Source organism: Oncorhynchus gorbuscha, linkage group LG07, assembly GCF_021184085.1.
Source record: "Oncorhynchus gorbuscha isolate QuinsamMale2020 ecotype Even-year linkage group LG07, OgorEven_v1.0, whole genome shotgun sequence".
Lineage (NCBI taxonomy): Eukaryota > Metazoa > Chordata > Actinopteri > Salmoniformes > Salmonidae > Oncorhynchus > Oncorhynchus gorbuscha.
In genome coordinates, this window is record NC_060179.1 from 43,437,834 (window position 1) to 43,465,033 (window position 27,200).

At 43.7% G+C, this 27,200-nt stretch overlaps 1 protein-coding gene across 1 annotated transcript in view; it reads left to right on the forward strand.

Annotated features, from left to right (window-relative positions):
• Positions 1-27,200, forward strand: part of LOC124039890 (rhomboid-related protein 1-like) — a 76,416-nt gene that overhangs the window by 32,867 nt on the left and 16,349 nt on the right. Inside the window, exons 3-5 of the mRNA XM_046356410.1 lie at positions 1,073-1,297; positions 2,928-3,076; positions 3,431-3,543. Of these exons, the coding sequence (XP_046212366.1) occupies positions 1,073-1,297; positions 2,928-3,076; positions 3,431-3,543 (487 nt within the window). The remainder of the gene's footprint in view (positions 1-1,072; positions 1,298-2,927; positions 3,077-3,430; positions 3,544-27,200) is intronic.

The following is a 27,200-nucleotide window of genomic DNA, read 5'->3' on the forward strand; positions in this document are numbered from 1 at the left end:
CTGATCTCCATGCTAAAATATGCGGTAGTGCAGCCACGGGAGGGCCGGCGGCCCCTCTCGTCTTCACGCTGCTTATCGGTGTGCCACAGGCCCACACTCGCTCATTGTTCAACCCTGGCATCCTAATTACCTAATATGTGTCTCACGGCATCCCACTTGACTATACTTCACCACAATCCACTACCGCTCTACAGACACTATATATTTCTGTTATTCCTAAAAAATAAAATAAAAAGGTTAATAGCCTCAGAGGACTAGGACTCATTTGTATGTGATTTCTTTGTTTCTATATTTATTTGTCTCCGTGTTTTGTTTCTTTCATTAGCACCATGTAGATATTACACCCGATTACTTTCATTATTATGTTCCCCACAGTGTCCGGATGTAATGAGCCTGCACACAACAGCACCTAATGAAATATGGTTGGTTTGCTTTAGCGGCCTCCTTGGTGGGGTCTGTGGGCACTCTGACGACTGTTGCAGTATAGATAGATACAGTATGAATGTGGCTTGACATATTGTCTATGTATCATCTTGGATTTAAGCATCATTCTCTCTATGGCATAGGCATACACAGATCCATATACGCTGAGATGTGACGTTCTTATCTCCTTCCCTTGTAGGACCTTTCAGATGTATTGTCATCATATGAGGAAGTTCATTTTCTTCCAGATTCATTGTACAATCTGTCCCTCATCCTTGTCAGTTGTGGTTGCACCAGGGTGTTTCATCAAGACGTCCTACTAAAGCAGCAGACATCAGGGATTCCATGTATCAAGTCATGCTAGCCCCGCCTGTGCCGTTCCTGCTCACTAAGCAAACCTGGAGTCTCAATGATAACAGAAGGCTGTCACCGGTCTCCCCACCGCATGCCCCCCCGCCCTTTGTTTTAAGTTGAGTGCAGTTGAAAAGTCAACTTCTAAAAGCAGTGGCAGGCATTTAGCATGCCAGTTCATCAGTAAAGTGATATATTTCTTCACTCTGTCAGTCAAAGGAATACTAACTTTGTTCTCGTTCTCTCTCTTTCTCCTTTCTTTTTCTATATGTCATCCATCTCCCGCCCTTCTCTTCAGATGAGCAGCAAGCGTTCCAGCAGTTTCCGACGGGCCATCGCCAATGGCCGCCGTACACTGCAGCGAGAGATCCTATTGGATGAGACGGGCCTTGGTGTGTACAAGCGCTTTGTGCGCTACGTGGCCTATGAGATCCTGCCCTGCGAGACAGACCGGCGCTGGTACTTCCACCAGAACCGCCTTTGTCCCCCGCCCATATTCATGGCCATCATTACCATTGTCCAGGTGAGAGGGAAGAGAGAAAGAAGACCCTTCAAATAAGCAGAACGATGTTTATGGCATAAAAAGTCTTTAGCTTTGTCATATGTGGGCACTGACCAACTATTTGGTAAACAATGTTTAAGGAGGTACAATCGATGCCTGTCCTCGAAGGCAACACTGTATTGGCTTTCATGATTGAATTTCATGATTGAATGTAGAACTGGGAAACCAAGCCAGTGGTCTAGTCTCTGGCCAAATCATTGACATTATTGGAACAATTTAGTAAGAGGAAAGACAATAACCACCAGACAGCTTTAGCCCCAGAGGCCTTGGCTTGAACAGGCAATGCTATAAAACCTGCTGCTCCTCAGCGAAGCAACAGCACTTTCTGTTCTAACTCACTGCCATTCTGAAGAAAGCGAATGAAGTGCTCTTACACTGAACTAAAATATAAATGCAACATGCAACAATTTAAAATATTTTACTGAGTTACAGTTCATATTAGGAAATGTAAAGTCTTGGGCTCATGTTTCATGAACTCAAATAAAAGATTTTCCAAATGCAGAAAAAGCTTATTTCTCTCATTTTGTGCGCAAATTTGTTTACATCCCTGTTAGTGAGCATTTCTCCTTTACCAAGATAATCCATCCACTTGACAGGTGTGGCATATCAAGAAACTGATTAAACAACATTATCATTACACAGGTGCACCTTGTGCTGGGGGCAATAAAAGGCCACTCTAAAATGTGCAGTTTTGTCACAACACTATACCCCAGATGTCTCAAGTTTTGAGGGAGCGTGCAATTTGCATGCTGACTGCAGGAATATCCACCAGAGCTGTTGCCAGAGAATTTTATGATAATTTCTCTACCATAGGCCGCCTCCAACGTCATTAGACGTACTAACAAATTCTCTAAGACGACGGTGGAGGCGGTTTATGCCACACCTGTCAGGTGGATGATTAGGGCTCCCTAGTGGGGCAGGCTGTATCACATCCGGCGGTGATTGGGAGTCCCATAGGGTGGTGTACAACTGGCCCAGCATCGTCCAGGTTGGGCCAGGGTAGGCCGTCATTGTAAATAAGAATTTGTTCCTAACTAACTTGCCTAGTTAAATAAAGGTTACATTCAACAACAACAAAAATCTAAAATCTTGACAAGGGAGAAATTCTCACTGACAGGGATCTAAACAAATTTGTGCACAAAATTTGAGAGAAATAAGCTTTTTTGCGTATGGAACATTTCTGGAATCATTACTTCAGCTCATGAAACATGGGACCAACACTGCATTTATATCTAAATGCTTCACAATGGCGGTGAATGGTCTGAAATGACAATGAGGCTATGATAATTACTATTTCCTTTCATTAAAATTCATGGAGATAATGATTTATGAAAGGAGCAAATGGAATCGGTCCAGCTCTGTGTCTCTCTGTATTTGCATCACTTGTTGGTGCCAATGGAAGTCACCAACCGACGCAAGGCATACGGCGTTCGAAAAAAGACAACATTCATGGCATTTATTAGCAAAATCACTATGTTTTGGCATTGCAATTTCTTGGCTCTCATAACAGAAATCTGTATTATATGATATCAACGAGTGTCTGAATGAAGAGACGTGGGTGTGAACCAGCGTGTGTCGTCTCTCCCGTCAGATCATCGTGTTCATGTGCTATGGCATCATGCTGAATAAGTGGGTGCTTCAGACGTACCAGCCAGACTTCATGAAGAGCCCCCTGGTGTACCACCCCAGACACCGCCACCAGGTCTGGCGCTTCTTCAGCTACATGTTCATGCACGTTGGGTAAGAGACCACCCCATCTGATTCACATACACACGCGCACCTATACATGCGAGCACACACACACACACACACACACACACACACACACACACACACACACACACACACACACACACACACACACACACACACACACACACACACACACACACACACACACACTCAGTGTGAAGCAACATTAATTGATACTGGAAGGCATTGACCGATAATGCATTAGATAGGATTGATGGTGATAGATGACTACTGTAGTTAACATTGATGAAGTGTCTAGACTAAAGGAGCTGATTAAAATGATATGCCTAATTAATCTGTTATTGAGACCAGAATCATCCTCCTGTTCACTGCGTCTCTCAGGCTGGAGCAGCTGGGGTTCAACGCTCTGCTCCAGCTGATGATCGGAGTTCCCTTGGAGATGGTCCATGGTATCCTACGCATCAGTCTGCTGTACATGGCCGGTGTTTTGGCAGGTGAGTGTCGGTGTGTTAGCAACGTTGGTTGATGTGATAGTATCGGTGTTAATTGTGTTAGTAACCCTGTATTTTAGTGCTGATAGTACTGTATCTTGGTACTTTGGTGTTTTAGTATATGAATCTGTTGGTGTAGTAATATTTTAGTTCCTTGGTGTGTTAGTCTGTTCCACATGGCTGCTACGTTGGCCATAAAATGTACACTACCGTTCAAAAGTTTGGGGTCTCTTCGAAATGTCCTTGTTTTTGAAAGAAAAGCACATTTTTTGTCCATTTAAAATAACATCAAATTGATCAGAAATACAGTGTAGACATGGTTAATGTTGAAAAAGACTATTCTAGCTGGAAATGGCTGATTTCTTATGGAATACCTACGTAGGTGTACAGAGGCCCATTGTCAGCAACCATCCATCCTGTGTCCAATGGCACATTGTGTTAGCTAATCCAAGTTTATCATTTTAAAAGGCTAAATGATCATGAATTTTTTTTTTGCAATTGTTAGCACAGCTGAAAACTGTTGTTCTGATTAAACAAGCAATAAAACTGGCCTTCTTTAGACTAGTTGAGTATCTGGAGCATCAGCACTTGTGGGTTCGATTACAGGCTCAAAATGTCCAGAATCAAATAACTTTGTTCTGAAACTCGTCAGTCTATTCTTGTTCTGAGAAATTAAGGCTATTCCATGCGAGAAATTGCCAAGAAACTGAAGATCTCATTCAATGCTGTGTACCACTCCCTTCACAGAACAGAGCAAACTGGCTCTAACCAGAATAGAAAGCGGAGTGGGAGGCACCGATGCACAACTGAGTAAGAGGACAAGTACATTAGCGTGTCTAGTTTGAGAAACAGACGCCTCACAAGTCCTCAACTGGCTTCATTAAATAGTACCCGCAAAATACCAGTCTCAACGTCAACCGTGAAGAGGCGACTCCAAGATGCCGGCCTTCTGTCGCGTAAAACCCTTGTTTCCTAGTACTGTATCTCTTTTATGTCCACTCTGCATGATTTTGTTTTCTGACGTTGTAAATCACTTTCTCTCTGACTTGTACTTGTATCAGAAGCTGAAGCCTAATTCCAATTGAGCGATGTTCATTCATTTTGTACTGTTTTTCTATTGTCTACTAAAAACATTGATTCTTTCACGACCCTTATTTCCTTCCTAGCATAAGATGGTGTAAATGTCGTTCAACTCCTCGTGCTCCCTGAAATTTACACACACCTGCACGTGCACGCATGCCCACACAAACACACACACACAGTACATGCTCATGCTTTTATTTATTTTTGTGATGATGACAGACCTGGGCCAGGTCGCAGTTATAAATGAGAACTTGTTCTTAACTAGCCTACCTGGTACAATAAAGGTGAAATAAAGTAAAGTGAGCCAGTGAAGCAGAGGATTTTAGGCCTCCTCTCTTCGGGTATTAGCCTAAGTGCAGACAAAACTGAAGTAGGAAGAAAAGCAGTGGAAGGTCTGTTTTCAAGCAGGTAGATCGGCGCCAGGGGAGCTTGGGGTCTACAGGCACAGCCGGGGGTCAAACTCACAGGTTCAGGCAGGGTTTTAGGGCAGCTAATGATGAGGCACACGTAATAAAGGGAGTTATGAGAGACCGAGGATTCACGTCCAGGTGCGAGGTCAGTGGTGCCAAACGCCCTGGCTCTAGGCACAGTGGGAGAGTAATAAAGACCCGGATCCCCGAGCCCTCCTGCCTTCAGCTAACAGTTTTACATGAAAAGAACAGGCAGACATCAAACAGAGGAAAAGAGGGGGGACAAGTAAGTGAGCAAGTGGTGCTGACTCTTCCACTGGAGTTTTAGTGTGGCTCATTTAATGCCAAACGCCATATAGCAAGGTTTATAGCTTTATGCTGTTGGAATTAATTGTCTGTTTGAGTTAAGGCCGAGTAGCAACCTCCATTAACATATTGTGAGCAATCGTAACAATAAATTCTCTACTGTGCTTTATTCCAAGTGTGTGTGTGTGTGTGTGTGTGTGTGTGTGTGTGTGTGTGTGTGTGTGTGTGTGTGTGTGTGTGTGTGTGTGTGTGTGTGTGTGTGTGTGTGTGTGTGTGTGTGTGTGTGTGTGTGTGTGTGTGTGTGTGTGTGAGAGAGAGAGTGAGTGAATGTCCGAATGTATGTATATATGTCTGTCTTTGTAAAGTTACTGCATAGCTCGGTGAGAACAACCGTGTCTGTTTCCCAGAAATCTCCTGTCTGATTGTTTGTGGACGACGTAAACCTTGTATTACCAGACTGATTACCGCTGCGCTAGACTTACCGTTGTTCTAGCAAAACAGAATGTTTATTTATTTACCTAGGCAAGTCAGTTAAGAACAAATTCTTATTTACAATGACAGCCTAGGAACAGTGGGTTAACTGCCTGTTCAGGGGCAGAACAACAGATTTTTACCTTTTCAGCTCAGGGGTTTGAACTTGCAACATTCCAGTTACTAGTCCAACGCTCTAACCACTAGGCTACCCTGCCACCCCAAAGGAATCTCGCAAGACTTCTGGATGCTTGTACCAGGTTAATAAAAATTGCCCAGAGATACAGATGACTTGGGATAACTTTTTTATTTCTCTTTCCATTTTGTAGCCTTTGTCTATCTCATGTTAATATTCATGTTCTGTTCAATCATGTCAGGATTTGTTTGTTCTTGTAAAACAGTAGAGCTCACCGGGTTTAGTTGTGCTTCGAGATTACTTCCTCAGGGAGACCTTCAGCAGGTAGCGTGTGTGTGCGTGTGTGTTACAGGGCAGTACAAGAGTTAAAGGGATTAGATTATACACAGTAGACATCTCCGACCTATGCATAGTGGTTATTTTCTGGTTTTTGAGTAACTATACCATCAGTTCTTCGTGACATAATGTGGAGGATGAGGAATCCTAGCTAGGTCATGAGCTGCTCTGCGTGGTGCTGATTTTCAGTGTTCATGAATTCATTAATGCAATAGTCGGTTACTGGACATGGCCTAGTATTTGCAAGTGTAGATATGCTTATACTTGCATCAGTGTGTGGGTGTTGACTGAAAAGCAGTTGATCCTGTAGGCTTATAGGGACCCTATAGCCAGTTTCAGTCATTTTGTACTGCTGCTGTATCCAAGTGAAAGATCCATACTGTTGCTCCCATATCAAGACATTAATTCAAACAAGGATAAGAAATATGGATGGCTTTGCGCTGATGCTGATTCTCAATTGTAATAATGTGGTGTCAGTCCATCATTGAGATCTCTCTTAATGGGATCGATTCAGGAGCATTCAGTTGGTCATCAAGTTGTCAATGTGATAAAAAATAAAGCCTGTAAGAATGATTCAGACCTGAGACTGGGCTAAATCGATTTTTTGTTATCTCTGTTCCTCGGTTTTGGTGAAATGGCTATAATCTTTTTTTAAATTGCCTTGTATTTTTTTGTGATAAAAAATTATCACTTGTTTTGTAAGCCCAGGAGGTGTGAGTGTTTCACTGCAGTACAAGAAAAGGGAATGCTGTAGGTAGGCAAGTCTTTTTACATTTGTCTCAGTTTCATCAGGACTTCCCAGGAAGTTGATTTGAATGAGTGTCATCGTGAATACCTGGTATGGCTGTGATGGAGTAGAGGGGTCCGATCAGACAACAAGTTGACAGTTATTTTCCCTTCATGCTGTGCCGTGTAGAACAACTCTGAGCCAGCCTATAGGGAAAGGGAGAATGAGAGCAGAGGAAAGTAGAAGGGGGGGGGGTGTTAGAGGAGGACAGAAGAGGGTGCAGAGAACCCAAGGCTAGATAAATCACCTCAGGTGCCAGGGAGAGGTGACTCTAACACCCTGACCCTAACTCAAGCTCTGACTCCTGGTGGAAGGATATTTATTATTCACTGTGGCCCTGAGGGAGGAAGAGAGAAAGATAAATAGAGAGTGAGAGATGGAGGAAACGTGAACCACTCTTCTAGCTTATGTACTTGTCAATTTGGCTTTGCTTCAGCCAGTTGAGTCACTTGCTTCATTATACTTCTTGTTCTTTTGGTTCTTTGAATGCATTAATGGTGTTGTGTGGGCTCAGTTGTCACTAACACTACACAGTACATTTGCAGTATAGCCTGTATGAACTGAGTTCTGTTTGAGTGCATGTAACCCTTTAATATTAGCCATGGAGCCCTGTATTGTGTATAGATCCTGGTGTTGCATAAAGCCCCTGCCTTGTGTGCGGTTCTGTGGCTGTAAGCCCCTCTGATGTAGTCTCTTGGCGGTGGGGTAGTGTGATTGTGCATTGAGAAGGCAGGCAGGGTGACCTTGGCGCAGTGCAGCTGGCTCATTGGCTGCCGGTGTGATTATGGTAATCCCCCAGCCCTCCTCCATGGGGCCCTCATCACCGTCAACCTCACCACACAATGTGGCACCATCCAGGCTCACTTCCTCTCCTAGCCTTTTTTCCCCTCATCAATCTACACACAATACCCCGTACTGACAAAGCAAAAAGAGGTTTTTCGACATTTTTGCAAATTAATAAAAACATATCACCTATTCAGACCCTTTACTTAGTACTTTGTTGAAGCACCTTTCGTAGCGATTACAGCCTCGAGTCTTCTTGGGTATGACGGTACAAGCTTGGTACACCTGCAGATCCTCTCAAGCTCTGTCAGGTTGGATGGGGAGCTCTGGCTGGGCCACTCAAGGACATTCAGAGACCTGAAGCCACTCCTGCGTGGTCTTGGCTGTGTGCTTAGGGTCGTTGTTCTGTTGGAAGGCCATCCTTCACTCCAGTCTGAGGTCCTGAGCACTCGCTCTGAAGCAGGTTTTCATCAAGGAACTCTGTGTACTTTGCTCCTTTCATCTTTCCCTCGATCCTGACTAATCTCCCAGTCACTGCTGCTGAAAAACATCCCGACAGCATGATGTTGCCACCAGCATGCTTCACAGTAGGGATGGTGCCAGGTTTCCTCAAGACGTAACGCTTGGCATTCAGGCCAAAGAGTTCAATCTTGGTTTCATCAGACCAGAGAATTTTGTTTCTTATGGTCTGAGAGTTCTTTAGGTCTTTACCTTTTGGCAAACTCCAAGTGGGCTGTCATGTGCCTTTTTACATTTACATTTACATTTAAGTCATTTAGCAGACGCTCTTATCCAGAGCGACTTACAAATTGGTGCATTCACCTTATGACATCCAGTGGAACAACCACTTTACAATAGTGCATCTAAATATTTTAAGGGGGGGGTGAGAAGGATTACTTTATCCTATCCTAGGTATTCCTTAAAGAGGTGGGGTTTCAGGTGTCTCCGGAAGGTGGTGATTGACTCCGCTGTCCTGGCGTCGTGAGGGAGTTTGTTCCACCATTGGGGAGCCAGAGCAGCGAACAGTTTTGACTGAGCTGAGCGGGAACTGTACTTCCTCAGTGGTAGGGAGGCGAGCAGGCCAGAGGTGGATGAACGCAGTGCCCTTATTTGGGTGTAGGGCCTGATCAGAGCCTGGAGGTACTGAGGTGCCGTTCCCCTCACAGCTCCGTAGGCAAGCACCATGGTCTTGTAGCGGATGCGAGCTTCAACTGGAAGCCAGTGGAGAGAGCGGAGGAGCGGGGTGACGTGAGAGAACTTGGGAAGGTTGAACACTAGACGGGCTGCGGCGTTCTGGATGAGTTGTAGGGGTTTAATGGCACAGGCAGGGAGCCCAGCCAACAGCGAGTTGCAGTAATCCAGACGGGAGATGACAAGTGCCTGGATTAGGACCTGCGCCGCTTCCTGTGTGAGGCAGGGTCGTACTCTGCGGATGTTGTAGAGCATGAACCTACAGGAACGGGCCACCGCCTTGATGTTAGTTGAGAACGACAGTTTGTTGTCCAGGATCACGCCAAGGTTCTTAGCGCTCTGGGAGGAGGACACAATGGAGTTGTCAACCGTGATGGCGAGATCATGGAACGGGCAGTCCTTCCCCGGGAGGAAGAGCAGCTCCGTCTTGCCGAAGTTCAGCTTGAGGTGGTGATCCGTCATCCACACTGATATGTCTGCCAGACATGCAGAGATGCGATTCGCCACCTGGTCATCAGAAGGGGGAAAGGAGAAGATTAATTGTGTGTCGTCTGCATAGCAATGATAGGAGAGACCATGTGAGGTTATGACAGAGCCAAGTGACTTGGTGTATAGCGAGAATAGGAGAGGGCCTAGAACAGAGCCCTGGGGGACACCAGTGGTGAGAGCGCGTGGTGAGGAGACAGATTCTCGCCACGCCACCTGGTAGGAGCGACCTGTCAGGTAGGACGCAATCCAAGCGTGGGCCGCGCCGGAGATGCCCAACTCGGAGAGGGTGGAGAGGAGGATCTGATGGTTCACAGTATCGAAGGCAGCCGATAGGTCTAGAAGGATGAGAGCAGAGGAGAGAGAGTTAGCTTTAGCGGTGCGGAGCGCCTCCGTGATACAGAGAAGAGCAGTCTCAGTTGAATGACTAGTCTTGAAACCTGACTGATTTGGATCAAGAAGGTCATTCTGAGAGAGATAGCGGGAGAGCTGACCAAGGACGGCACGTTCAAGAGTTTTTACTGAGGAGTGGCTTCTATCTGGCCACTCTAACATAAAGGCCTGATTGATGGAGTTCTACAGAGATGGTTGTCCTTCTGGAAGGTTCTCACATCTCCACAGAGCTCTGTCAGAGTGACCATCAGGTTCTGGTCGACTCCCTGACCAAGGCCCTTCTCACCCAATTGTTCAGTGTGACCGGGCAGCCAGCTCTAGGAATAGTCTTGGAGGTTCCAAATGTCTTCCATTTAAGAATGATGGAGGCCACTGTGTTCTTGGGGACCTTCAATGCTGCAGAAATGTTTTGGTATCATTCCCCAGATCTGTGTCTTGACCCCATGACTTGGTTTTTGCTCTGACATGCAATGTCAACTGTGAGACCTTATATAAACAGGTATGTGCCTTTCCAAATCATGACCAATCAATTGAATGTACCACAGGTGGACTCCAATCAAGTTGTAGAAACATCTCATGGATGATCAATGGTAACAGGATGCACCTGAGCTCAATTTTGAGTCTCATAGCAAAGTGTCTGAATACTTATGTAAATAAGGTATTTGTTTTAATTTTTATAAATTAGCAAACATTTCTAGAAACCTGTTTTCGCTTTGTAATGATGGTGTATTGTGTGTAGATTAATTGAGGGAAACAAATAATTTAATACATTTTAGAATAAGGCTGTAATGTAACAAAATGTGGAAAAAGGGAAGGGGTCTGAATACTTTCTGAATGCACTGTATATTCTATTTCTGTGGGTTATCCTGTCCAGTCTAGTCCAGGTGCGTTCTGTTTGCTTTCTAGAGCACAGGAATGTATTACATTAGTTATTTTTGTTTAAACAGTGAATCATTTTCTCCCAAGTGTCTTTTGTATCTGTTTGCTGAAAAGCTGTTGTGACTGAGGACGAGATCGGTCGTGACCAGAGTCTATTCGGACACATATCAGCAACCACTGGTGTGCATTCGCACACAGAGACACAAAAAGTACACACACACTTTAATATACACCACACTTACTCTCATTTACGCTAAACACACACACGTGCACACCCAGGCGTCAGATGTGATTATATCTGGCCTCCGATGCCTGGTGCTGTGTTGAATGGTCTCTCCTCTCAGCAGCTCTGAGGATGTGACTGCGGGAGACTATAGATTTTTCTTGGTGGCCCCTGTGCTCCTGGGAAAACATACATGTTATCAGGTTTTACCCCTGGCAAATTTGGGCGGAGCAGAACACTGCCTGTAACGGCTTTCTAGGTGTGGTGAAGGAGAGTCGGACCAAACTGCAGCGTGTAGATTGCGATCCATGTTTAATGAAAAAACAAACATAAATACAAATAAACACAAAACGTAATGAAAACCAAAACAGCCTATACTTGTCAACTAAATACAGCGACAGGAACAAAGACACTAAGGACAATCACCCACGACAAACTCAAAGAATATGGCTGCCTAAATATGGTTCCCAATCAGAGACAACGATAAGCACCTGCCTCTGATTGAGAACCACTCCAGACAGCCATAGACTTTGCTAGATAACCCCACTAGCTACAATCCCAAATACATACACACCAAAACCCCAAAACAAAACACACCACAATACAAAAACTCCATGCCACACCCTGGCCTGACCCAATACATGAAGAAAAACACAAAATACTTAGACCAGGGCGTGACACTGCCTGCGATAGAATAAACTGACTCAATCACCGAGGAGACCGAGGGCAAAGTATCTTTGGACCGGGTGTTTTAGCACAGTGCAAAATGTACGAGTTTTATATGCCTGTGTGATTAAGCGCTGCTCTCAAGGCCCTGATGTTGATATTACTGCTTTTGTTTTGACACAGTGTTTTGGAAACCCATTGATTCTATGGAACTCAGCTGTGTGTTTAGAATGGGCTTTTGTGTTGTGTATTGGCCCTAAATGTTGTCTGTCTGGCGTATAGGGACTCTGGTGGTTTGTTTTGACTGGATATACAGGTGGGAGTGTTGTTTATCTTTGATTTCTATGGGAATTAGCGTTTGTATCCCGTTGGTGGCCTTGTGAACTGGGGATGATGATTAAAAGGCCTCAGTCTCCTCTTTCCATTAAGGTCATTCTAAGGTTGAATATTTTCCTCTGCACTCGTACTCTACACCAAGCCAGAGAAATGGATAGTGGTGGCATATTGGATGTGGACTGATTGTAGATTGTGCGGCTCCCCTTTGAAGAAAAGCCACAGATAGTTGAATGAGGATATATCCCTTATGTCTCCGTGCCGTCAGGGAGAGGAAGCGTTCATCTCTATCCCTGTTGTACCATCATATTTTAAACAAACTTCCTCAGACTGACAGGATCATTATAGTTCAAATGGGACCAGAAAATGGGCGCCCATTCGAGTAATGACCTTTAGAGTTATGAGCATGTCAAATAGAGGATAGGGTAGACAAAAGCCCACGTGACAGATGGCTAGCCTCCAGTCATGTCACCCCCGCCACCCTCTTCCACCCTCCCCTCCCTTCTACCTCTCAACATCAGCAGAGTTCCTAGATGCCCTTGTCTTGATGTGTATGACTCTTGTTGTGTAATTACTGCAGACACCACTCAAACACAAATCTTTTTGATAAAGGAACAAAAGCACACGTCTTTCCAGATCTTGGCTATGTAAGCTTGAATGGAAAATACCACTCCAAAACGATATTTTAGCATTGGTTTCACTAGTTCTATATCTTGGAAACTTGAATGCTGACATCCAAAACATTTTGGGACTTTATCAACAGTTGAATAATGAAACAGATACCAAATGATTGTTTTGGAGTGGTATTTTCCTTTAAAGTTAGGTTTGGGATACAGGCGCTCCATATGTGCTCATCCCAGTGTAACAGAACAATGTGTTGTTGACCTCCTGACCCAAGCTCAGTCCTCTCATGTGCACCGCTTGTGATCCTTCCCCATTGCAGACAACTTGTGTTAATTTGACATTGTCAAGGTTGCTGATTAAGATCTCCTGCTCATGTGTAATGTGGCTGCCTCCTCGGCTGCACTGTGAAAAGCACACTAATTAATCTGTGTCTCGTTAGAGGCTGTCAGTTTCACTTTACCTGAGGAACATTAGATACTCCTCCTACTGTGGGTAAACCCCCACCGATTTGAGAAAACACGCATAGAAAGGCCTCTCCGGCCTTTTAAGTTTCTTGCCCTCTCTGCATTAACACTATTTGTTCCCGTGGGCCTACTCTCTCACGCCTTCTTTCTCGCTTGCTCTTTCTCTCACTCTCTCCCTCCCTCCATTTCTGATTGGTAAATAAATCTGATCAGGCATTTCCCCAGTTTATTAGCAAGCCGAGGCAGCCATTGGACAGGGACAGTGCTGACTACAGCACATCTTGCTTAGATGACCAGGAGATTGAATACATACAGGATAGATCTCCCAGCTAGCACATAATGGTCTGAGCACTATTCCCACAACTTTCTGGGAATGGTGTAGGGTAGTTGCTTGGCATCGGAACATTATCACAAGGAACTTGACCAAAAAAAAGTCATTTTCTTTCATAGATCGTTTCCTAAAAGTGCAAACATGATTTCATTTCAATTTTGCTAATGTTCTAAATCTGGTTTGACGTTGGGAATATTCTCAATTAGCTCAGAGAACATTAAGAAACAATATTATTCTGTGGGAATTTCAAAAATTCATCATAATGTTTCTTACGGGTTTCCTCATGGTTCTATTTATCAAATAGTTCAGAGAATGTTAAGAAAACCTTAAACCTTTCCACACGTGCCAGAACACGGGTGTGATCATTATACAGTGATCCTTGTAGCATACGATCAGAACGCTTATTTAGAACGTCCAGTTTCGGTATGATGCAACACTCAGCATTTGAGCTGGCCACACTGTTTTTTTCAGAAACATTTTGCACAAACACAGTCCTTACAAAGTTATGTCCAGAATGTGAGCAGGTTATTTTTGGATGCAATGTTCAGACATTCACAGAAGTATCTACAGCATAACACAATCATCCAAACCGGAAAAATGTAGGCTACATTTGTCCTAGCACTAACAGGAAAGATTGATATAACACAAGCGGTCGATTTTGTATAACTCTCGGCTGACAGAAACTACAATATGAATTAGCGAATAGCAATTACTATTTATAATTAATCACATCACGTGTGAGCTCACCATTGATCAAAATAATTGAGTAAAACACTTTCTAGAAATCAAAAGTAGACCGCCGATGGGTAGTTTCTGCACGCCGTCATGTTTGTTTTTTTTTCTCACAGAAACCAAAGACAAGAGGAGACGAGATGAGTTTGGTCTGTTTATAGTATGCATGTTGAAGGGGGTGTGTCGTCTACCATCGTTCACATCCCACCATTCACTTCTGGAAGTTCTCAAAAAAAAATGAGTGAACCTATACTCGCCTAATTTTGTTATACCATCTTTGGTCCCACAGACGATTACGTGAAACCCAGAATGCGCTGTATGTCAACAAACATGGCTCCACACACGGCTGGAATTAGCTTAGCTCATCATAATCAGTACAAACTTCAAAAAAGTATTTTAGACACGTGTCATTATAATCTATGCAAGAAGTTGAATGCATGTTTTGTCACCAGTACTTGAAAACGTGAATAAAACAGTAAATATATAAGTAATTACCACACAAAACATTTTCTGATAGTGATTTATTGATACAAGTGTCGCGTGCAGGCAGACAATCACATAACCTCCCACTCTGAGCCATTCAGTGTTGTATTTATGTATGCAATTAGTGAGCTAAGCTGTAGCATTAGCAATGTCTTTAAAAAGGAGACGACTCATAAATGCGGAAATTCTGGAGATTTTTTAAAATTCTGACAATGAGTATGAAAGTCAGGATGATAGTGAGGAGCTGCCCCCAAACCCTGTAGCCAACTTGTTGTGGATAAGGGGCAGTATTTTCACTTTGGATGAATTGCGTTCCCATAGTGAACTGCATCCTACTCTGTCCTAAATTGCTAATATATGCATATTATTATTACTATTGGATAGAAAACACTCTGAAGTTTCTAAAACAGTTTGAATTATGTCTGTGAGTATAACAGAACTCATAGGGCAGGCAATCTTCCAAACAAGAAGTGAAATTCTGAATGTGGGGCAACTTTGACGTCATCGCCTCCTCCTTTCCCAAAAATATATGGATCTGGTACCACTTCCTACGCCTTCCACCTTCCTCATTCAGTAGAAAGTGGAATGGGGCATTTGCTGTGAACTTTGACCAAATGGGAGGGGAAATAGTAAGTGTCCCGACATTTCTCTGTGGGTGTTACGGCTGTTCCATTTGGCTCCAGCTGAAAACGTATGATCCGGTTGGAACATTATTGGATATATATGATAATAACAGCCTGAAGATTGATTCTCTACCAGTTTATTCGACCTGGAATATATCTTTTGGAAGTTTTCGTGCGAGTTATGCTGGACCAGCAGTCAGTTTCTGGGCACGTGAGCTGAAAGTGATAGCAAATGCAGCTACTTGGACACTAGTATTGAACATTATGGAACAAAACAACGATTTATTGTGGAACTAGGACTCCTTGCACTACATTCTGATGAAAGATCATCAAAGGTAAGGGAATATTTATGTTGTAATTTCATATTTCGGTTGACTCCAACATGGTGGAGAAATACTTTTATGTCTGAGCGCCGTCTCAAATTATTGCAATGTTAGGCTTTTTCCGTAACTTAAAAAAACATCTGACACAGTGGTTGCATTAAGAACCAGTGTATCTTTAATTATATGTAGAACATGTATCTTCAGTCAATGTTTATGATGAGTATTTCTGTTATCTGGCGTAGCTTTCTATAATTCCTCCAGATATTTTGGAGGCAGTTCTGAACATGGCGTCAATGTAAACCGAGATTTGTGGATATAAATATGCATATTATCGAACAAAACATAAATGTATTGTGTAACATGTTATATGAGTGTCATCTGATGAAGATTTTCTAAAGGTTAGTGATTCATTGTAACGGCGTTCGTCTGTTGAAAGAAGAGAGTCGGACCGAAATGCAGCGTGTTGGTTACTCATGACTTTAATGAATGAAAAAACGCGGTACATGAAAATAACTGAAACTAAATACAAAAACAACAGAACGGAACGTGAAACTAATTACAGCCTATCTGGTGACTAAAACACAGAGACAAGTACAATCACCCACGAAATACAAAGCAAAACTCAGGCTGCCTAAATACGGTTCCCAATCAGAGACAACGATAAGCACCTGACTCTAATTGAGAATCGCCTCAGGCAGCCAAGCCTAACAACACCCCTAATCAGCCGCGATCCCAAATAATTACAAACCCCAATACGAAACACAACATAAAACCCATGTCATACCCTGGCCTACCCAAACATATAACAAAAACACAAAATACAATGACCAAGGCGTGACATTCATTTTATCTCTAATCCTGCTTTTGTGACTATCTTTGGCTGGAAAAAATGGCTGCGTTTTCCCTTTGATTTGGTGGTGGTCTAACATAAATATATGTTGTGTTTTCGCTGTAAAACATTTTAAAAATCGGACATAATGGGTAGATGAACAAGATGTTTATCTTTCATTTGAGGTATTGGACTTGTTAATGTGTGAAAGTTAAATATTTCTAAAGAATATTTTTGAATTCCCTGCGCCACCTTTTCAGCTGAACGGGGGGCGGAGTTCCCTGAGGGGAACTACTTGCCCCAACAGGATTAAGAACCCTGAATCTGAGGACCCCTTGTCCACTGACGAAGTCCCAGTTCCCTTTGAAGATGCTGGTGGTGATGGAGGCAGACCGACAATGGATGAAGTACAGGAGTTCTGTGGTAGCTGGAAGGTTGCCAGCCATTTCACCCCTCCTGGCCCTGCTGTTTGCTTTGATGAGTCCCAGTCTGGAGTGCAAAGCCTCTTGCCATTTCCATCTCAGGCAGAGTGCTTCGAGTTGTTTCTGACAGAGGAGCTGGTGGAATACATAGTAGAGGAGACCAATCGCTATGCCTTGGAGCTACAGGAGAGAGAGAGCCAGGAGTGAGAGGGAAACTCGCTAAATGGGTGACAACGAGGGTTGCACATTTGTGCAACCAGGGTTGCACATTTTGAGGTGGAAACCTTCCGTGGGAATTAACGGAAATATATGGGAATTAACGGGAATATATGGGAATTAACGGGAATATATGCAAATTAATTAAAATTATTTTTAAAAATCTATTTAGTTATTTAACTTTAATTAAATAAGTTGACTCTTCACATGGGATTATTTCACTGAACAACAAAAGGGAATATTGAATGATCCCCAATGATCACTATCACATCTCCCAAAAACTGTTTCAACATACATCTGTGAAATGAAAGTCAAGAAACTAAAGCTTTGGTTGTAATTCCTCTCAGGCTTCCATGTCTTCTCCCTGGACTTCCTTAATGTCCACCTCTTGAACATCAGACTCTGAGGCCTCATCTTCACTGTCACTTTCCAACCTTGTTGAGGATGTCTCGTTATCAGGCTCAAAAAGCCATCAATTTCTCAACCCTTGTATTGGTCAGCCTCTTGCGTGCTTTGGTGTGTGTGCTCACAATACAAGGAGCGCACCAGTTGCGCTCTGAGGTGGCTGATGTTAGTGAGATTTGGAGGATGATAGAGGCAACAGGGGAAAGAGCCACAAAGTCCCTTTCACCAGGTGGCTGATGAGATATGTTGGCACGACTGCCAACGCTTAGATGTGCACTTCGCCAGACTGCCAAGAACCTTGCCCTCATCCAGGCCAAGGTGGCGAGACACGGTAGTGATGACACCATAGGCCTTGTTGATCTCTGCACCAGACAGGATGCTCTTGCCAGCATACTTGGGGTCCAACATGTACACTGTGGCATGTATTAGCTTCAGGCAGAAGTCTTCACGCTTTTGATGCATTTCAGAACTGCAGTTTCCTCTGCATGGAGCAACAGGGAATTGGGCAGGGCAGCACGGATTTCTTCTCTTACATCTGCAAGCAGTCTGAACATCAGACAGGATGGCATTGTCTCCCTCAATCCGTGCAATGGCTACTGCTATAGGTTTCAGGAGTTTCAGGCTGCTTACCACTCTCTCCCAAAATACTTCATCCAGGAGGATCCTCTTGATGGGGCTGTCCATATCGGTAGACTGTGATATAGCTATTTCTTGGAGAGACTCCTTCCCCTCCAGGAGACTGTCAAATTGATGACAACACCACCCTAATGGCTGTTGCTGGGCAGCTTCAACGTGGTGCTCTTATTCTTCTCACTTTGCTTGGTGAGGTAGATTACTGCTATCGCCTGATGACCCTTCACATACCTAACCATTTCCTTGGCTCTCTTGTAGTGTATGCATTATTTTCAGTGCCATGTTCTTGATGAGCAGATTCAATGCATGAGCAGCACAGAGAATGGGTGTGATGTGAAGGTAAGGACTCATCCACTTTAAACCAAGCGGCCTTCATGTTCGCATGCATTGTCTGTCACCAGTACAAATACCTTCTGCAGTCCAAGGTCATTGATGACTGCCTTCAGCTCAACTGTAGAGACCGGTGTGTCTGTTGTCCCTTGTGTCTGTGCTATTGTCGAATACTGGTTGAGGGGTGGAGATGTAGTTAATTATTCCTTGCCCACGAACAATCGACCACCCATCAGAGATGATTGCAATACAGTCTGCTTTCTCTGTAATGTGCTTGACCTTCACTTGAGCTCTGTGGAACTCTGCATCCAGCAAATTAGTAGATAAAACATGTCTGGTTGGAGGAGTGTATGCTGGGCAAAGAACATTCAGAAATCTCTAACAATACACATTGCCTGTGAGCATCAGAGGTGAACCAGTTGCATACACAGAGTCAAAAAAACTTCTGATTCTAGGAAGACTATGAGCTGTTGCTATCGATAAGGTGTCGTCTTCATAATTTTCACCTCAAATAGAAGTAGAGACACTTTTGTCAGAGGTTGCTTGTTGTGAGCGCTGAGGGAACTTTATGCACTCTGCCAGATGATTTTGCATCTTTGTTGCATTCTTCACATGATTTGGTACAGTATTTGCAAATGTACCACCAATACTGCAATAAAATAGACAACTGTTACATATTGGCCTATGTGTTTTCTTGCTTTGTTTTCATCCAGTAAAACTGTTAAGAGGTGATCGCTAGCACACAAAAACTGGCCTCAATCTTCAGCTCCAAAGATGTCCAGCTCCAGTTATGATATTGTCAAATGCTGTTTGTGTGTTTTGGTTTCTGAAAGTACATAATAAAGAGGAATTATTAGTGATTAGAATATAGTATCAGGATATAGCAATAAAACAATATTATAAAGAAGTAACATAATAAACACTGCTATAAAAAATTATATATTGTATTGGCAAAATCGCAAATTTGTGTTATGTGTAAGAAACAGTAACTGTTGAGCTCCACATGGGGGCAGAGCAGGGCAGAACAGGCCAATCAAAAACAAACCATGGTCATAAATGTTGTATTTATTTAACTAGGAAAGTCATTTAAGAACAAATTATTATTTACAATGACGACCTACACCAGCCAAACCTGGGCGATGCTAGGCCAATTGTGTGCCGGTCCAAATCACAGCCGGTTGTGATACAGCTTGAATTCGAACCAGGGGGTCTGTAGTGACGCCTCCAGCACTGAGATGCAGTGCCTTAGACCGCTACGCCACTTGGGAGTCATGAGGCCAGGGTAGCTTCAAAATACAACACAAGCGAATACTTCACTGACGCAATTAGCATTGTTTTACAGAACTAATAGAAGAATGTAGCTAGCTACATAAGCACGATTGAATACAACACCATAAAGGTTATGAAATGAGTAACGTTACCTCGCGTGTCCGCGGTTATAAGGAATATACACAAATATATTATGCTCCGTACATACATGCATACATACAGTGAGCTACAGTAGAAACAACATAACACGACTTACATAATCTATTATAACGTAATAAGGCACTTACTTGATTCAAATGCACACATTTCCAAAGTTATTATTAGTAATGAAAACAACAATGACTGCGATGCGGGCACCAGACCCTCATAGATATCATTCTAACCAACTTGCCCTCCAACTTGCCCTCTAAATACACCTCTGCTGTCTTCAACCAAGATCTCAGCGATCACTGCCTCATTGCCTGCATCCGTAATGGATCAGTGGTCAAACGACCTCCACTCATCACTGTCAAACACTCCCTGAAACACTTCAGCGAGCAGGCCTTTCTAATCGACCTGGCCGGGGTATCCTGGAAGGATATTGATCTCATCCCGTCAGTAGAGGATGCCTGTTTTTTTTTATGCCTTCCTAACCATCTTAAATAATCATGTCCCATTCAAGAAATTTAGAACCAGGAACAGATATTGGTCTCCCCAGACCTGACTCCCCTTAACCAACACAAAAACATCCGATGGCGTTCTGCATTAGCATCGAACAGCCCCCATGATATGCAGCTGTTCAGGGAAGCTAGAAACCATTATACACAGGCAGTTAGAAAAGCCAAGGCTAGCTTTTTCAAGCAGAAATTTGCTTCCTGCAACACAAACTCAAAAAAGTTCCGGGACACTGTAAAGTCCATGGAGAATAAGAACACCTCCTCCCAGCTGCCCACTGCACTGAAGATAGGAAATACTGTCACCACTGATAAATCAACTATAATTTCAATAAGCAGTTTTCTACGGCTGGCCATGCTTTCCACCTGGCTACTCCTACCCCGGTCAACAGCACTGCACCCCCCACAGCAAACCGCCCAAGCCTTCCCCATTTCTCCTTCTCCCAAATCCAGTCAGCTGATGTTCTGAAAGAGCTGCAAAATCTGGACCCCTACAAATCAGCCGGGCTAGACAATCTGGACCCTTCTTTCTAAAATTATCTGCCGAAATGGTTGCCACCCCTATTACTAGCCTGTTCAACCTCTCTTTCGTGTCGTCTGAGATTCCCAAAGATTGGAAAGCAGCTGCGGTCATCCCCCTCTTCAAAGGGGGGGACACTCTTGACCCAAACTGCTACAGACCTATATCTATCCTACGCTGGTCTTCAAAAGCCAAGTCAACAAACAGATTACCGACCATTTCGAATCTCACCATACCTTCTATGCTATACAATCTGGTTTCAGAGCGGGTCATGGGTGCACCTCAGCCACGCTCAAGGACCTAAATGATATCTTAACCGCCATCGATAAGAAACATTACTGTGCAGCCGTATTCATTGATCTGGCCAAGGCTTTCGACTCTGTCAATCACCACATCCTCATCGGCAGACTCGGTTTCTCAAATAATTGCCTCGCCTGGTTCACCAACTACTTCTCTGGTAGAGTTCAGTGTGTCAAATCGGAGGGTCTGCTGTCCGGACCTCTGGCAGTCTCTATGTGGGTGCCACAGGGTTCAATTCTTGGACCGACTCTCTTCTCTGTATACATCAATGATGTCGCTCTTGCTGCTGGTGAGTCTCTGATCCACCTCTACGCAGAAGACACCATTCTGTATACTTCTGGCCCTTCTTTGGACACTGTGTTAACAACCCTCCAGGCAAGCTTCAATGCCATACAACTCTCCTTCCGTGGCCTCCAATTGCTCTTAAATACAAGTAAAACTAAATGCATGCTCTTCAAACGATCGCTGCCTGCACCTGCCCGCCTGTCCAACATCACTACTCTGGACGGCTCTGACTGAGAATACGTGGACAACTACAAATACCTAGGTGTCTGGTTAGACTGTAAACTCTCCTTCCAGACCCACATCAAACATCTCCAATCCAAAGTTAAATCTAGAATTCGCTTCCTATTTCGCAACAAAGCATCCTTCACTCATGCTGCCAAACATACCCTTGTAAAACTGACCATCCTACCAATCCTCAACTTCGGCGATGTCATTTACAAAATAGCCTCCAATACCCTACTCAACAAATTGAATGCAGTCTATCACAGTGCAATTCGTTTTGTCACCAAAGCCCCATATACTACCCACGATTGCGACCTGTACGCTCTCGTTGGCTGGCCCTCTCTTCATACTCGTCGCCAAACCCACTGGCACCATGTCATCTACAAGACACTGCTAGGTAAAGTCCCCACTTATCTCAGCTCGCTGGTCACCATAGCATCACTCACCTGTAGCACACGCTCAAAACAGGTATATCTCTCTGGTCACCCCCAAAACCAATTCTTTCTTTGGCCGCCTCTCCTTCCAGTTCTCTGCTGCCAATGACTGGAACGAACTACAAAAATCTCTACAACTGGAAACACTTATCTCCCTCACTAGCTTTAAGCACCAACTGTCAGAGCAGCTCACAGATTACTGCACCTGTACATAGCCCACCTATAATTTAGCCCAAACAACTACCTCTTTCCCTACTGTATTTATTTTATTTATTTATTTATTTTGCTCCTTTGCACTCCATTATTTTTATTTCTACTTTGCACATTCTTCCACTGCAAATCTACCATTCCAGTGTTTTACTTGCTATATTGTATTTACTTTGCCACCATGGCCTTTTTTGCATTTACCTCCCTCATCTCACCTCATTTGCTCACATCGTATATAGACTTGTTTATACTGTATTATTGACTGTATGTTTGTTTTACTCCATGTGTAACTCTGTGTCGTTGTACGTGTCGCACTGCTTTGCTTTATCTTGGCCAGGTCGCAATTGTAAATGAGAACGTGTTCTCAACTTGCCTACCTGGTTAAATAAATGTGAAATGAAATAGAAATAAATAAATAAGACGGAAAATGTGAACACGTGTGTGCAGATCTTGTTCTGACGGGAGATGCGCAAATGTCTGCAGACTTGAACTGCACAAACAATTTGGATGTGCTTGGGGAATTTTGTCCGGATCAGAAATCCTCCCCCCCAAAAAAATAAAAAATTGTCCGCAAATGTAAAAAGTCCTACTTTTATGTGAATTAATGATGAGGCTGAACACACCGCAATCCAAAATGTTCTTTAGAAATTAAAAACTTGTTAGAAAATCATTTATTCATCCAGCGTGGATGAATAAAACTACAACTTTAATAACGTTCAGAGAACATTCTAAGAATATTAATTTAAACATACATTCCATTTTCAGAACATTAAAACTTTCCAGAAAAAAACACGTGTAACTTTTAAAGAACGTTTTAAGAATGTTATTAAAAACAGTGTTAACAAAACTCTCTCTATCCTATCTTGTCAAGTGTGTTCAGGTGTGTTAGCCCACTAATTGTGCACACCTGATCTTAATGAGTGCTTGTTTCCTTTCTAAATGAGGTCTATTTGAATAGACTGATATGAACAGCTTTGTATGAGTAAAAAAACTAACATGGCATGCTAGCTCCGTATAAAAACGTTTGTAGAGGTTTACCAGTTGGGAAACTTATGGTTTCTTTCCCAGAACCAATGGGAAACCAAAAGCGTAAGTTCACACAACTTACAATGATCCAAATGTGTTAGATGGGCATGTACAAATAGGGCAACAAGAACTCAAACTAAGCAATTCTCTGATAGGATTGAAATAGCCTCTATTGAAAAGAGCTCTGACAGGGAGACTTTCAGAGCTCTGAGTTTGGTTTAAAGCACCTGAATTTGGTTTAAAACTGAGGCAAAATACAGTGTAGTACATTTGAACAGTTGGTATTGATTTAACGTATGCAACTCGTGTAATTTCACAGAAGTAGAAACAATGTAGGATTATCAAAACATATTCAAAAAATATGCAGTCTGGTTAATGGCAAATTATGTGGGATCAGATATCAGACACGGTCATCTCTTTTCTGTGACTTGAGAGCGCTGGCAAAATAAAAAGCCTATCCTTCCTTTCACAGTGGGCTATCAACCTAGAAGGAATGGAAGCACTGAGCACTGTCTCATGAAGTGTGTGAATCACATTAATAAATCACCACTGATTGTCCTTGCAGAGTCCCTTCCTGATTCACTTGTTGACTCACCAATCAGGAAATGCTGCTCAGTGCATGTCAGTGCTCTTGGTCAATCAGTCCATTGGTGTCCTTGGCTGTCCTGACCGTTTGGGTCATATAATATAAAATAGGTTGAAAATCCTACATCTGTTAGCCAAATGATATGTCCAAAATCACCTCAAATGTGTAACGAGACAACAGTACTTAAGCCTGTTGTGCTATAGAACTACTCTGCTATCCTTTTGAAAACACTAAACATGTTTGCTCTGAAAGCACTGAGGTGGATGCAGAGGCAGCTAGATGTGCCATGTTTTTCTCCCCTCTTAAGAGTAGAATGATTTTTTATTGTATCATCTTTTGTTCTCTTCTGTAGCTGCCAGTTGGGAGTGACTCAAGAGAAATGTGGCCTTAGGCAGTCGGCACTGGTCTTGGATCAGTGTCCCCTTCCCACATCAGAACCTTATCCATGATAACTCAAATGTGCATGGCTAGCCATTTAGTTTGACAGGCAGAACCAGAGACGGTTCATATATATATATATATATATATATATATATATATATATATATATATGGTAAAAATGCACTTTCTAAACATAACAAGATGATTCGTACTGTAAACACATACTGCACACACATACAAAGAGTGGGGGGGTAAACTTGATGATGCTTAGAAAATCGGCCCAACAAATAAATCTGTGCTTGAACGGTAAACTGCCATCTCCACACAGAAAAAAAAATCATCTGAGACCTCACCTCTGGGCTCCTGCTGAGTGAGATATCCCTACGTCTCCAATTCCCTGTAAGCAGGAGAGCCCAGATGACAGGCCCTGGTTCATATATCCGAAGCCTTTTAACCAGAGCTGTGCTAGCAGAAAGAGGGAGCCGTGCGAAACACTTCTGTCATCCCCACGGACTCCTTTCCTTCCCCTTTCTCCCTGCTCCCCCCACTTAACTACAGATGGAGTGGCCCATCAGCGACTCGTGTCAGGTGGCAGCTTACTGGGATGTAGCCATGGCGTGGTAACTGCTCTGGCCGCTATAAACACTTATGTTATGACAGCATGCCAGTTTAGCTGCAGTACGACGTCAGGACTGCTCTCTGTGCTGTGTTTCATGGAAACTCATGCATTTGTTCTGTGAATTCACTTTCAGTTCAAATAAACACCAAAACTTCACATCCAGCTCGTCTCAACTTGAAAAAGTGTGGGAGGGGGGCGTCTATGGAGAAATCTCCACATTCGATAAATGATGTATTGGAGTTACAATTGAACTGCATTGACTTCATGTTTTTGGGGCTTTGAGGAAGACCTCAGTTGACAGTGCATGTCAGACCAAAAACCAAGCCATGAGGTTGAAGGAATTGTCCATAGAGCTCCGATTACAGGATTGTGTCGAGGCACATATCTGGGGAAAGGTACCAAAAGAATGATGTAGCATTGAAGGTCCCCAAGAACACAGTGGCCTTGGTTAGGGAGGTGACCAATAAGCCGATGGTCACTCTGACAGAGTTCCTCTTTGGAGATGGGAGAACCTTCCAAAAGGACTATCTGCAGCACTCCACCAATCAGGTCTATATGGTAGAGTGGCCAGACGGAAGCCACTCCTCAGTAAAAGGCACATGACAGCCTGCTTGGACTCTCAGACCATGAGAAACAAGATTATCTGGTCTGATGAAACCAAGCTAGAACTCTTTGGCCTGAAAGCAAAGCGTCACGTCTGGAAGAAAACTGGCACCATCTCTACGGCGAAGCATGGTGGTGGCAGCATCATGCTGTGGGGATGTTTTTCAGCGTCGAGGACTGGGAGACTAGTCAGGATCAAGGGAAAGATGAAAGGAGAAAAGTACAGCAATCCTTGATGAAATCCTGCTCCAGAGAGCTCAGAACCTCAGACTGGGGCGAAGGTTCTATTGACTTCCAACAGGGCAACGACCCTAAGCACGCAGCAAAGACAGAAGGAGTGGCTTCGGGACAAGTCTCTGAATGTCCTTGAGTGGCCCAGCCAGAGCCCTGACTTGAACCCGATGGAACATCTCTGGAGCGACCTGAAAATAGCTGTGCAGCAACGCTCCCCATCCAACCTGACAGAGCTTGAGAGGATCTGCAGAGAAGAATGGGAGAAACTCCCCAAATACAGGTGTGCCAAGGTTGTAGCATCATACCCAAGAAAACTTGAGGCTCTAATCGATGGCGAAGGTGCTTCAATAAAGTATTGCGTAAAGGCTCTGAATACTTATGTAAATGTGATATTTCAGTTATTAAAAAAACCAAAACCATTCTCAATAAGGTTTGAAGCTGCAAACCTTTTATGAGGACATTTGATCATTAATACATTGTAACCAGAACATGAACCACTGCCAGAAACTGTTTCAGCATAGGTGTTATGCAAGTGAGTGAGGACCCAAAAGCGACTTAACAGAAACTGAGTTTATTTAAGTCCAAACAGAAATCCTCTAGTAGTAGAGGGGAATTGCAGGATAAGCGGCAACCGACTGCAGGTCCCTTCGGGTAGGCGCGGGCCGTAGCTGACAGAGACACCTGCTCACACGCAGCATCTGATGATAGGCAAAACACGACAGGACGGAACAAGAACACAGTAAACAGCAAACAAGGATCCGACAAGGACAGAAGCAGAAACAGAGAGAGAAATAGAGACTTAATCAGAGGGCAAAATAGGGGACAGGTGTGAAAGAGTAAACGAGGTCGTTAGGAGAATGAGGAACAGCTGGGAGCAGGAACGGAACGATAGAGAGAGAGAGGGATAGAGAGAGGGAAAGAAACCTAATAAGACCAGCAGGGGGGAAATGAATTGAAGAGAAAGCACAGGGACAAGACATGACAATATATGACAATACATGACAGTACCCCCCCACTCACCGAGCGCCTCCTGGCGCACTCGAGGAGGAACCCTGGCGGCAACGGAGGAAATCATCGATCAACGAACGGTCCAGCACGTCCCGAGATGGAACCCAACTCCTCTCCTCAGGACCGTACCCCTCCCAATCCACTAAGTACTGGTGACCACGTCCCAGAGAACGCATGTCCATAATCTTCCGGACCCTGTAGATAGGTGCGCCCTCGACAAGGACGGGGGGGGGGGGGGGGAGACGAACGGGGGCGCGAAGAAAAGGCTTGACACAGGAGACATGGAAGACTGGGTGGACGCGACGAAGATGTCGCGGAAGAAGAAGTCGCACTGCGACAGGATTAACGACCTGAGCAATACGGAACGGACCAATGAACCGCGGGGTCAACTTGCGAGAAGCTGTCGTAAGGGGAA